At 42.7% G+C, this 13632-nt stretch overlaps 1 protein-coding gene across 2 annotated transcripts in view; it reads left to right on the forward strand.

The window, feature by feature from the left end:
• Positions 1 to 13632, forward strand: part of LOC135554110 (myoferlin-like) — a 57246-nt gene that overhangs the window by 20230 nt on the left and 23384 nt on the right. For both annotated transcript variants that reach the window (XM_064986168.1, XM_064986170.1), the window contains 16 exons: positions 273 to 397; positions 1076 to 1189; positions 1506 to 1683; positions 2615 to 2739; positions 2845 to 2954; positions 3342 to 3534; positions 3792 to 3947; positions 5116 to 5247; positions 5378 to 5541; positions 7031 to 7145; positions 7928 to 8030; positions 8328 to 8467; positions 8901 to 9065; positions 10258 to 10345; positions 10758 to 10835; positions 11163 to 11344. In XM_064986168.1, coding sequence (XP_064842240.1) covers positions 273 to 397; positions 1076 to 1189; positions 1506 to 1683; positions 2615 to 2739; positions 2845 to 2954; positions 3342 to 3534; positions 3792 to 3947; positions 5116 to 5247; positions 5378 to 5541; positions 7031 to 7145; positions 7928 to 8030; positions 8328 to 8467; positions 8901 to 9065; positions 10258 to 10345; positions 10758 to 10835; positions 11163 to 11344 — 2168 coding nt within the window. The remainder of the gene's footprint in view (positions 1 to 272; positions 398 to 1075; positions 1190 to 1505; positions 1684 to 2614; positions 2740 to 2844; positions 2955 to 3341; positions 3535 to 3791; positions 3948 to 5115; positions 5248 to 5377; positions 5542 to 7030; positions 7146 to 7927; positions 8031 to 8327; positions 8468 to 8900; positions 9066 to 10257; positions 10346 to 10757; positions 10836 to 11162; positions 11345 to 13632) is intronic.

Here is a 13632-nt window from a genome sequence, read left to right on the forward strand (position 1 = left end):
ACATACATACATACATACAGACTCATTCTGATATTTCTAAATGTCTTTCTTTAAATTGTTTTGTATTGGTAGATATTACTGCACTGTTGGAGCTAGAAACATAAGCATTTCACTGCTTCTTCGATAACTTCTGCAACATATGTGCACTATCGCTCAGTCTGGTTGCCAGGCTAATTACACTGTACTTGGCAATGGACTGGAGTAAATATGACATTCATTCAAAATATCTGTAGCAAACCATTTCACAAAGAGAACCTGCCTTTTTATTACAGTGAGCAGTGGGGAGGCGGAGGTGGGTTTCCTCCCAGCGTTTGGGCCTTGCTACCTAAACCTGTACGGCAGTCCCAGGGAGTTCACTGGCCTCCCAGACCCGTACGAGGAACTCAACTTTGGCAAGGTAAGACCATCCCTGGGGTTGAGGACAAGTGCTTCAGCTCTGGTAAGATGTTTTGTTATTCCTTTTTCTTATTGTAAATATTTGCATATCTAACATGCACTTCTCTCTCACAGAAACATGTAATTATTAAGATTCAGAATAAAAAATTGTTGTAGAAAATCAGCTCTTGTAAATGAGAAAACGATTAAGCATTCACCCAGGGTTTATTCAATGGTGACCTGTGCAAGGGGAACCAGTTCTGGACGCAGCCAGCATTGGACTCTCTTAGACACAAATACATTTTAGCTTATATAGGCAAGGAACATCTGGTTTAGATCAGTATTCTCTTTTCTGCTGAGTTTCTTGGCAATCGTATCTAATCTATAAAACATACAGGTATCTAATTTATATACTGTATATCCCCCCCCCCCTTCAATGTACACGGGAATGGGAATGCCACATTTCATACTTCGATTCCTCAAATCCCGATAGTTCAACTTGGGTAATAGCTTTAAAGCACACCATACAGTTGTCTAACACAATTGTCATTAAGCTTAATTTGTCCTTCACAAAACTATGCATTTTTTCTCAAGTAATTTCCTGTGTTGATAGGAACATTTTGTGTAGCAACACGATTACAGTATCACTGTGTTGTTTCATCTCTGTCTCTGCCTGCCTGCCTGCCTGCCTGCCTACCAGGGTGAAGGGGTGGCCTACAGGGGCAGAGTCCTCATCGAGCTCTCCACTCAGCTGGAGGGCAAAGTTGACAGGAAGCTGGACAACATCTCAAGTGATGACATCCTGGTGGCCCAGGTACACAGAGAGGGTGGGATCCTGCCATAGCTGGGATATTGTTGCTTCATGTATTAATAAAGGTTATTACTTCCGGAATTGACTTTCTTCACTTCGAATTGACCCCAACCCTGGTACGAAACTTGCAAAACTTAGAGAAGAACTGATGAGAAATGGATACAGAGAAAGCTAGAAGAGAAAAGTTTACCCTCCATCTAGATTTCTTGTGTGTAGACCAGTGTTTCCAAATACAATTTTGATTTAGTCAGGCAATAACGCATCTTTAATGAATGTACACTGGAATTAAGCACCCCTGACCTCTTGTTTGTGCTTTCAGAAGTACCAGCGGAGGAGGAAGTTCTCGCTGTGTGCTGTGTTCCACAGCTCCTGCATGCTCCAGGAGCCCGGTGAGCCAATCCAGTTCGAGGTCAGCATTGGTAACTACGGCAACAAGCTGGACTCCACCTGCATGCCGCTGGCATCCACAACCCAATACAGCTGTGCTGTGTTTGACGGTGAGAAAACCTAGACTATACACCAGTGTTCTTCAGTCCTGATGGGTACCCTCCCGGTGTGCTAGTTATTGTTCCAGCCCAGTGCCAACCCATTAGACCTGGATTAGACCTGATATCTGAACGTTTACAACATATAGATTATTTAGCACCCATGCTTCGAGAGCATGTGTTTGTTTATCTATCAATTCTAAAGGCACAAGGCAGACCAACTATACACAGTCATGCATATGAAAACAGGAAAACATACAGTGCCTTCGGAAGGTATTGAAACCCTTTGACCTTTTCCACATTAAGCAAATTCCTACACACAGTAGCCCATAATGACAAAGCGAAAACAGGTTTTTAGAAATATTTGCTAATTTATAAAAATAAACAGAAATATCACATTTACATAAGTATTCAGACCCTCTACTCAGTTCTTTGTTGAAGCACCTTTGTCAGCGATTACAGCCTTGCATCTTCTTGGGTAGGACACTACAAGGTTGGCTTAGCTGTATTTGGGGAGTTTCTCTCGTTCTTCTCTGCAGATCCTCTCAAGCTCTGTCAGGTTGGATGGGGAGCGTTACTACACAGCTGTTTTCAGATCTCTTCAGAGATGTTCGATTGGGTTCCAGTCTGGGCTCTGACTGGGACATTCAGAAACCTGTTTTTGCTTTGTCATTATGGGGTATTGTGTTTAGATTGATGAGGGACAAAAAAACAATTTAATCAATGTTAAAATAAGGCTGTAACATAACAAAATGTGGGAAAAGTAAAGGGGTCTGAATTTGAATACTTTTCTGAGGACACCATTCATTCCTATCAAAAGTGCATTGCTGTTTCCAATGCAGTAGAGACATTCCCATACAGCAGGACTAAATTGTCAAGTTGTACAGGTATATACCACTCTGCAGCTTGAACTGAATATGACTTAGTTCTGTTTCTCCTGTAGGTAACCACTACTATTACCTGCCCTGGGCTGACACCAAACCTGTTGTCATCCTCACATCCTTCTGGGAAGACATTAGCCACCGATTGGATTCAGTCAACATCATCCTCTACATCGCAGACAGACTGGTGAGAAACACTTCCAACAAATCGACCAATCAAATAATCAATCAACCAATCATGGGATAATTCTCAGTTGTTGCAACTTTGTTATTTTGTTGTCATTTATTCCAGGAATCCAACCTCACTTCTTTGAGAACAGCCATCCTTGCCAAAGCCTCAGAGGTGCGCTTGGCTGAGATCTGGCTCAAACTCATCAACCACATGATTGAGGATCTGAGCAAGTAAGACATTCATCGATCGTATCTCAGCTTATAATTGTTTCTTGCTAGGTTCTGTTAGCTTCCTTCTAACTTATCCTAGCTTCACGCTAGATTCAGATAACTTCATGATATGTTCTGAATGCTTGGTTGTGATAATTTCATGCTAGGATCTGGTAGCTTTGTGCTTGGTTATGATAGCTTCACCCTAGCTACACATTTGTTAGCTTCATGCTAGGTTCTGATAGCTTCATGATACATTTTGATAGATGAACACTAGCTTCTGATAGCTTTATGCTAGGTTTTGATAGCGTAATGCTAGGTTCTTAAAGCGTCATATATGTTCTTAAAGCTTGAAAGCTTCTGATAGCTTCAGTATAGTTTCTGTAGCCTCATTATAGCTTCTGATAGCTTTCAGGTACCAGAGCTTGAGGGCAGGCCCAACCTGACGGCTCTGGACGTCCAGATTAAGAAGCTGCGTGATTCGGCGGTGGCCATCATCAGAGAGATGGCCAAACGCTTGAAGGAGGAGGCCACCGACGTTATAGCCACTCTGACAGACATCGAGGACTGGCTAGAGAGACTGAAACAGCTTGCAGAGGAGGTCAGGAGCAACAAGACATTGACATTCTCACAACATTCAGGGTTCAATAGCACATTGAATATTGGAATGTCCTTAAAGTAAGGGCATGCCCTTGTTTTGAGGGTGCCATGACTTGTTATAGGAGTGCCAAGCCCACTCAATTTGAACCAGCTTGTGAATTGAATTGTCTCTCTCTCTCTACTACTATCAACGGAAAACTCTCTCTCCCCATCTCTTAATAATCTCTCTTTCATACCTGTCTTTCACTCTTCCCTCAGCCCCAGAACAGTATGCCTGACGTGGTGATCTGGATGCTGCGTGGAGAGAGGAGGGTGGCGTACGCCCGTCTTCCAGCCAATGAGATCCTCTACTCCACCTACAGTGAGCAGGCCTGTGGGAAATACTGTGGCAGGACCCAGACCATCTTCATGCAGGTACTAGGATGGAGAACAGACTGATACTAGTGATAGTAGTAGTAGTAGTCGTAGTAAGTGTAGCAGTATGATAATGGTAGGGAAATTCTACGGCAGGACCCATACTATCCTAAAGCAGGTATTATGATGGAGAACAGAGACTACTGATCATGCTACTACTATTGTCGATAGTATTAGTAATATTAGTGCTAATAGTAGTAGTAGTTGTTTAATTAGTAGTAGTAGTGGTATAATTAAGCAATAAGGCCCAAACGGGTGTGGTATATGGCCAATATACTATGGCTTAGGGCTATAAACAGGCACTCCGTGTTGTGTCATAGGAAGTTTGTATTATTATTATTATTTTTACAGTAAAAAAAATATTAATTTAGGTATTCTGTCCCCAAGTATTCACACAAATTAAAAAAAGTGCTGTGATCATGTCTCAATGTAATCAAGGTATGAAAGTATTATTTTCAAATACAATCTCTTTTTGGAATTAGTTGTGGTCAATTTGCAGTGTACAAATTATTCTAATTATGTTCCGGCTCCCAACCATCCGATTCGACAAAAATCAGCCCGCTGCTGAATCTAATTGCCTACCCCTGGTATAGTGGTATGATAATCGTACAGGAATACTGCAGCAGGACCAAGACAGACTTCATGCAGTTACTAAGGTGTACAGAGTTCAAACTGATGCCACAGACATTGTTAGTGGATATTGAAGCGAAACTGGTTGAAATTACGTCATTATAATCAGAAACTGATCTTTTCAAATTGTTTTTCTCAGTTTTGCCTGCTGGGAAGAGGCTCATAATCAATCAGTTGTGTGTCAATGTCCAATGACAATGTCTGTCAGAGTGCGAAGAGAGGAAGAGTCCAGGGGGCGGATCTGTTTAAACGCAGGTGCTTTGGTTTAAACCTCAGATATGGCATAAACATTCGGAGATAACATGCAGTTAGCTACTTGGCATTTTCATAGGTGATGTACAGTAGGGTTGGATGATATACCGAATACCATTGTATTTCGAAATAACCCAGGCAGGATTTTCAATACCGTCAATATAAGTTTAACATTAGCCGGCTTGCTAAAGGTAGCTAACGCCAATTAGTGCTAGATATGAGAATCTGTATACCGCTAAACCCCGATGAATAGTATTTAGTTTTGTTGTTTGTTTGTTTCGGCCAGTACCCCATGGACAAAAACAAGGGTGTGAAGATCCCTGTCCAGCTCCGTGTCAACATGTGGCTGGGGCTCTCTGCCCACGAGAAGAAGTTCAACAGCTTCTCAGAGGGAACCTTCAGTGTGTTCGCAGAAATGGTATTATTGTTATTCACATGGGTTATGTGGCAATGCTTTGTTTTGGTTAGTATTTTACCTGGTCTTTACTATGCTGACAAAATCTATTTTCCCTCACCCCCTCTTTCTCGCTCCCCCTTTTCACCCTCAGTATGAGAACCAGGCCCAGGTGTTTGGGAAGTGGGGCACCACAGGGTTGGTGTGCCGGCATAAGTTCTCTGACGTGACGGGAAAGGTGAAGCTGAAACAGGAGCGCTTCATGCCCCCCAGGGCGTGGGAGTGGGAAGGCGAGTGGTTCGTCGACCCCGAGAGAGGGTGAGAGTGACCTGTTGGCATGCTTAAACACACCCACGAACACATACACACTCATACTCACTCACACACTCATACTCATATCCACACACACTCACACACAGACGTTTGTGGACCCTGATAGATGGTGAGCGGTAGATCTCTAGCGCTATAAATAACTGAATTTAAGTAGAAACTTCCTGTTTTCATTGTTTGTTTTCAGTAGTTTACATTTCAGTTGGACTACCCCACCCAGACAAATCTAGCTTGGTCTGACATTGCCTGTGCTTGTGGTTAGGGAATCATCCTCTTTCCGTCTCTGTAGATGTGCAGGGAGTCATAGTACTGTGAGTACACAATAGTCCCACTTCCACCTCATCCACCCCACCTAATTCCTCATTGTTTGCCTCTGAGTCAGGAGTGCGCAACACCAGCCCCCTTCATAGTACTCCTATAGAAACACTTCCCCAGACAGTTATCTCATTGATTTGACCTTTTTCTAGACATTTCTTCAGTGGTTCTGTAATCCCACCTTCTTTCCACTAGAGCTGAGCATTCCTGGATTAAAGTCCAGCTGCCAGTACTCTATAGTTTAGTGGGATCAAGCCCGCTATTTGTGATGTGTATGTCTGTGTTTGGTTTTACTATCTTTGTGGGGACCAGAAGTTGTGTTGGTTCATTTCTTTACTATCAAATGAGGAGAGACAAACTTATCAGACAAGTCAGAGTTATACTTAAACTAAATCTTCAATAGTGAGAGCTTTGCAATAGCGATGACTTGTCGACGATTCACCTTTTCTGATGATCCGCTGAGAGCGGCGAGACAAAAGTACAAAGGTCTTTTATAGCCAAGATACACCCCTTTCAAACTACATGATGAACAACAGATTTATAGAAGGGGTCACAAGGTTAAGATTTGTATGAAAGATACCGATAATACATAGCAGACAGTATCTGCTGTGTCAACAGTTTTCATTGTGTAGACCAGTGTCTGGCCCTCCGACTCCGAACTGGAACCATCTCTCTCTGATACGGTATCGAACAGAAACGTTAACTCATGCTCTGGAATGTTCTTTAGGTTTTATCACCCAAAGACATCGTAAATCTCCTGTCAGTGTTATCACCCAGACGCCCATCCTCAGTAGAACACACACACAATAGCTATAAGAATACTCTATTCTGTCGAATAAAACAACCATTTGATGCAATAAAAGTATTATAACATAGTCTTGCAATTTTTCTCTAGACAACATCCTCACAGGGACAGTAAAACCAGGAACATTTTGACAAGTGGGGACATTTCGCCGGTCCCCACAAGGAAAAAGGCTATGTTAGGTTTATAGGTTAGGTTTAAGGGTTAGGGTTACAATTAGGTTTAGGTTTAGGAGTTAGGGTTTGGGTTAGGGGTTACGGGTTACGGGTAGGGGTTAAGGAAAATAGGATTTTGAATGGGAATCAATTGTTTGGTCCCCACAAGGATAGTCAAACAAACGTGTGTGTCTGTGTGATTCAGCCTGCTAACGGAAGCAGACGCGGGGCACACAGAGTTCACAGACGAGGTCTTCCAGAACGAGACGCGTTTCATTGGCGGGGAGTGGAAGCCTGCTGCCGACCCCTTCACAGACGTGGTGAGACAGAGCAAGACACACACACTATTGCTAGAGACAACCCTGTCGCCTGCAACTCAGACCCCTCTATCTACAAGAGGGAAGATATATGTAACCCTGAGAAGTTAAGCTGACCCCTCAGTGTTACAATTTCATCCCAGAAGGAGAATTAATGTATGTTCTCTTTTTCTTACGGCCATTTCGTCTGTTTCCCTTGCAATTTGATCTCCTAGACTACGTAGCAACAGGTGCTCATCCCTGGATTAATTTTATGCACATATCACTCACTGTCATGTTTTAAGTCATGTTTCCCTTTTTGTCTCTCCTTGTCATACCAAGAATTGTATCTAAAAAAAAAATCAAAAACAAGTTTCTTAATAACAGTATAACAGTAACCTGGCCGAATGTCCAGTTTGGCATATGACACCGAGTACAAGGAATGAAGACAGGTCTGGATTTCAGGCTAAGCTGCGTAGCCTTGATGTTTTCAAACTGTGACGCCTATTGTTTCAATGTCGGGGAGTTTACACAGCCAGCGACCTTTTTCCACGATGGTGCTTGTTTCAGTGAATCCCATAAATATAGAGGCTTAGTTAAATACTTGATAGGAGACTGGAAACCAACGTGAATCAATCCCTCCCCACACAGAATACCCAGAGGGGAAAATAGAGTGCTACGTCCCTACTTTTATAAACAGTGTGTCTCTGTATTGTTTTGATGTTGTAATGTGGTGTCATTGTCACATGTTGATATACAGCCACTGTGTAATGTCGGAAGTGACTGACTGTGACTGTTCTGTGTAGAATGGGCAGAAGAGCCAGAGTCCAGGGGAGATAGAGTGTCCTGCTGGCTGGAAGTGGGAGGATGACTGGAGCTTCGACAGCAACCGGGCTGTGGATGAGAAAGGTAAAGAAGCACTGGAATTATTCTCCTTCATATCCATAACCCAAATGCTAACACTGGGATTGATTGTATGGTGTACTGCTGTATACTTGTTTCAATCAATCAAATAATCAATATTGTTTAAGGATTCCATTATCATATGTGGAACAATATGTCACTGTATAGTATACAATTTAATTGATTAACCTCTTCTGTACTGTATTTTGACTTTACCTATTATAACCAATATGATACTACAGTATAAAGCTGAACGTCCTCTGACTCTGTATACCGTTTGTCACTGTGTGTGTTGTATACCAGGTTGGGAGTATGGCGTCACCATTCCCCCCGATGACAAGCCCAAGTCCTGGGGAGCAGCAGAGAAGATGTACCACATCCACCGCAGGAAGAGACTCTTACGACCACGCAGGAAAATAGCAGACACTAAAGCAGCACCTGAGGTGAGCGGAGGAGGAAGAAGAGAAGTGGAGGGGGAGGGGAAGGGAGAAGGAAGAGGAGGAGGAAGTGAAGGGGGAGAAGGAGGAGGGGGAGAAGGAAGGGGAAGGGAGGAGGGGGAGGGAGGGAGAAGGAAGAGGAGGAAGTGAAGGAGGAGAAGGAAGAGGAGGAGGAGAAGGAAGATGAGGTAAGGTAGGAAGAGCAGGAAGCGGAGGAGGGTAGGAGGAAGAGGAGGAGGGGAAGGAAGAGGAAGGGGAAGGGAGGAGGAGATGAAGGGAAAGGAGGATGGAGGAGAAGGAAGCGGTTATAGAAGAAGAGAGGAGGAAAATGTTTAGTGTGCAGGGTAGAGTGGCAGCATGTGTGTGTCTGTATGTCAATTTCGAGGGCTAAAGTTCTAGTTCTTACACACTGTCCACTGCCTCTCCATTGACTCTACAGAGGCGGGATCCCGGCGAAGGCTGGGAATACTCGTCCTTGATTGGCTGGAAGTTCCACAGGAAGGAACGTTCGTCTGACACATTCCGCCGTCGCCGCTGGAGACGCAAGATGGCTCCGTCAGATGGGATAGGAGCTTCAGCCATCTTCAGGCTGGAGGGGGCGCTGGTTAGTAACTTCTTCTGAGTTCAAAAACAATTGACTACACAGGAAGGCTAGACTTAAACTAGACTCATACCACACATCAAAGTACATCAAAAGTGCTTCATTTTGACAAATGTTATTTTTTTCACCCGCAGAAGATTGACTATCAATCATCCATTTTGTTGGTATCCCAGCTGTGTGAATGGGTTGTGGAAATGGGTTGTGGAAATAAATAAAATACTACTTTAGCTACAAAGTGTTAGGTTCTAGTTAAACAGAGTAAAAAACGCACGCTTATTAAAGTTCAAACCGAGTTTATTCACCCATTGGGTCATACAGCTGCATAAGACAAGGAACATATTCACACAAGCACGGGTATTTAACCATTTCTCCTATGCTGAGTCCCTTGTTACACATCCGAACAGCCAATACACCTCTGTTGCTATCAAGAAGATTAGTGATACATGTTCTTCCTCACTTCATCTAACTTGACCTCTGTCCCAAAGGACTCACTCCTCCCCAACTCACAGCTGTCATGTTGACTTGTAACCAGACTAGGTCTCTTCTCCTATAGGATCCCTGATGGCTAACAATAACATATCCTGACAGAATGTAAACGTTATACATTCCCCTCTCTCCCTCAGTGACATGAATACGTGCATTTCATATCTAAAAGTCAGAACCCATCAAAAGGCTTTGGGAAACCCAGTCCATGAAAATACAATGGAATTTGGCCGAGGGCCTTTCAGTGTGTTATCTTGACTATAATATCCTCTCATTATTCTCCTCCATCTGCCCCTTCCTGCCCAGTGATCCTGGTTGGCAAAGCACTCAAAAGGCACGGATTAGACCAACGTTGACTCATGCTCTATTTATTTCAAATCAAATCAAATTTTATTCACAGTGGTGTGCTATTTGTGCTGCCGTACCATCCAGAAACAAACCCAAACTCCTAGTCCCTGGACACTTATGGAGATTCAAGAGGATTGGATAGATTTAAGCAATATCGTTATAGCTCCAACAGTCTCTAATGAAGGCATTGCTAGTCCTGTTCTGAACTGGTCTCTCTGGCTGTGTTTTACACAGGGAGCCCAATTCTGATCGCTTTCCCACTTATTGGCAAAAGGGCTGATGTGATTGGTCAAAAGACCAATTAGTGGGAAGAGATCAGACTGGGGGTGTCTTTGTAAACTCAGCCTCTGTGTTTTGTCTACAGGGGGTAGATGTTGATGAGAAGGCCAGTAAGAAGGACGCAGCCAGACTGTTTGGTGCCAACACACCCACCGTTTCCTGTAATTTTGACCGTGAGTAACATTGACCAATGCCAGCTGATTGCAGACACTGATTAAGGGATTAAGGCTGTGGCCACACAGAGATGGATGAAAGAGTATGAAAAACACATATGCATTGGTCACAGTCCTGTTTGTCCATCAAAAAAGTAAACTAATTTACACGTTGCATACGAGTTGCTTAACAAGATGGACAATATCAGCATTTTTGTTGACAGATAGACATTCATCATCTCCTTTGTTCGTGAAGGTATGACTCCACTAGAAAAAACACTGGGCCAAATGTTGTTTTTTACAGACAATCACTGTCTGCCACGACCTAAATGTTGATTTCTCCTCAGATTTCTCCACTCCACTGCCCTTCCTCTCAGGAAGTCTGGGCCCACACTTTTCAGATTACATTAAATCACTATCACTCTCCCTTCAGGGTCGTATATGTACCATCTGAGGGTGTATGTCTATCAGGCCAGGAATCTCATCGCCATGGACAGGGACAGCTTCTCAGGTGAGGAACATCATAAAATGTAGATAAATGGAGAGCTCACTTTTTCTTTTCTTTTTTTTTTTTACTTACCAGCGGGTTGTTACATCTATACCATTTGTTTGTTAGCTAGTTCTTGAGCACCGTCCACATTCTCCTGGCTAGTACTTTTGAAACATCTAAGCAATGCTAGTGGGAACAAACTGGGTTGTTTCCACTAACGTTGCATGGGGAAAGAGGGAGGTGGAGGTGGAAGTGTAACCCGATCCTCACAGCAGTTGTAATTGTACCACTAGCTGATTTAAATCCGTTTTATCAATACAATGACTGTGCTCTGGTCTTCTGCTTCAGATCCCTATGCCCATGTGTCCTTCCTCCATGTGAGTAAGACCACGGAGGTCATCAGGGCCACTCTAAACCCCACCTGGGACCAGACCCTCATCTTTAATGACATCGAGATCTATGGAGACCCCCAGACCATTGCACTCAACCCCCCCAACGTGGTGCTGGAGCTCTACGACAGTGACCAGGTGGTATGTACCCTATTCTACCCTCACTTACCCTACCAGTTGTAGTGTGTTAGCGACACTTACCAGCCGAGCACTGTACATACATGTGATACTTGTAACGCTCAATGAGTGAATGGGTGTGGAGTCAGGCGCAGAGAGCAAAGGATGCGGGAAAAAACACGCTTTAATGTCCAAAAATCACAGGAACAAAATAGTTATAACCAACACAGGTGATACTATAAAACAAAATAGTACCCTATTGTGAAAATACTAGGACAGCTAGAAAACCCAACAAAACACTAACCACTCTCACAAATACAGATGAACAAGCCTGCACAAACAGAAGTGGGCTAAACAAACTTAAATAACCCCACCCTAACAACCAAACAAGGAACAGGTGAAACCAATTAGACAAAACCAAACAAACACAGAACAAAGGATCGGTGGCAGCTAGTAGACCGGCGACGACGACCGCCGAGCGCCACCCGAACAAGAAGGGGAGCCACCTTCGGTAATATTCGTGACAACACATATGTACATGTATGTGGTCAATGTGTGCGACCACCACTAAGTACATTTCAATGAATCCTGTGAGTCCGAGTCAAGTCAATACATTAGGCCTGTCAATTTCCATCCACTGCCTGTTCACCTGGACTTATTCACCTGTGCCCTGTTAATCTTCTTAAGGATCGGAATTCAGTCAACAGGACAGTTGTAAATCATGCAGCACGTTATGTCAAGATCGGAGATTTTAGAGAAACAACAAATGTCGGTACATAAGTGTCTTATATCAGCTGAAAGCTTCAATTATTGTTCATGTAACTGCACTGTCTAATTTAGGGTAGCTATTACTGTGACAAAATGCCATGCTATTGTTTGAGGAGAGCTCCTAACAGCAAAACCCTTTTTTCACCGCGATAGGTTTGATAAATTCACCTCTGAAGGTGACATGTACGTAAATCAGAGCAACATTTCAGATTGTATCATCCAAAGGGTCCCAGAGATAACATGAAGTGTCATTTTGTTAGATAAAATCCTTTTTCATATTCTATAAAGGTCCAAATAGCATGCACGATCGATTTTGTATTTCCACTCGTTCAATTTGCAAAGAAAGGAATCTGTGAAAATCTCATCCTAAATGTTGTTTCAACCAGCCAAATCACGTTTGTATGTATTCCTCAGAGATCCTAGAAGGTAACAAGACTTCACTATATCATTAGGGGTGTAGTGTATCCTATTGGACACCATATTTGGTCAGAGAGCGAAGCCTTCATGGCACGCCGATGACGCGGGCGGTCATCACTTGAACGACTGTATCTTTGTCAAATAAGCACCAATCGGGGTCAAACAAAGCTAGCTAGATAGCCAATGAGCTGGGATTTACGGGAATATCCGGAAACCATGTATGTGTCGTAAAATGTAGCTACTAACCTTGTACGACAGCATGCCTTTTCAATTTAGGAAAAATATTATTTTGTTGTTTTGCAAATGTTGAACTTCTAATATGGCTACTAATACTTAGAAAGCTAAATCAAAGTCCAAGTATACAGATTTGACGATATTCTTGCAGAAAAATGTAATATGAATGCGAATGTTTCCTTCACGATTTGCCCAAATGTCCCTGGGGACTTCACACTAAAAGTGTTGTAGTTCAAGTTTTTGATACTTCCAGTTTTCCATCTGAAACTTTGCACATACACTGCTGCCATCCTGTGGACACTATCGGAATTACAACCAGAGTGATGGCTAGAGCTGTGACCTTTCTCTTGCATTTCAAAGATGGTGGTAGAAAGAAAGTTGTTTTTTTTCTTTGTTTTTTCTTCTACCAAAGCTAGTGTGTTAAATTATCCTACATTCAATTCACATTTCCTCAAATGTCAGTGTTTTCTTTCAAATGGTACCAAGAAAATGTATATCCTTGCTTCAGGGTCTGAGCTTCAGGCAGTTAGATTTGGGTATGTCATTTAGGCGAAAATTGGAAAAAAGGGGGCTATCCCTCTCCAGCCCTGTATATTTCAACATTGTCATATTGTAAATTCAAGAATATTTTGATACCATTGTTTTTGACTAGTGCAAGCAGTTGATACTTATCTGTTATTATTATTCTTTTAGGCATGTATGTTGGAAGCATCTGTCCTTGTCGACAAAAAAGAAAAAAATAATGTTGTGTTTGTGTTTTTCTTTACTGTTACTCTTGTACTATTAGCTAGTTATTTTTGAAGGTTTTACTTGAAATGATCTGGATATGTAGAGGTTTTGCCTACTTTAGTTGAATCCACTGATTGCAAGTTGCTCTGATAAAGAGTGTCTGC

Source organism: Oncorhynchus masou, chromosome 14 (assembly GCF_036934945.1).
Source record: "Oncorhynchus masou masou isolate Uvic2021 chromosome 14, UVic_Omas_1.1, whole genome shotgun sequence".
In the NCBI taxonomy this organism is placed as follows: Eukaryota; Metazoa; Chordata; class Actinopteri; order Salmoniformes; family Salmonidae; genus Oncorhynchus; species Oncorhynchus masou.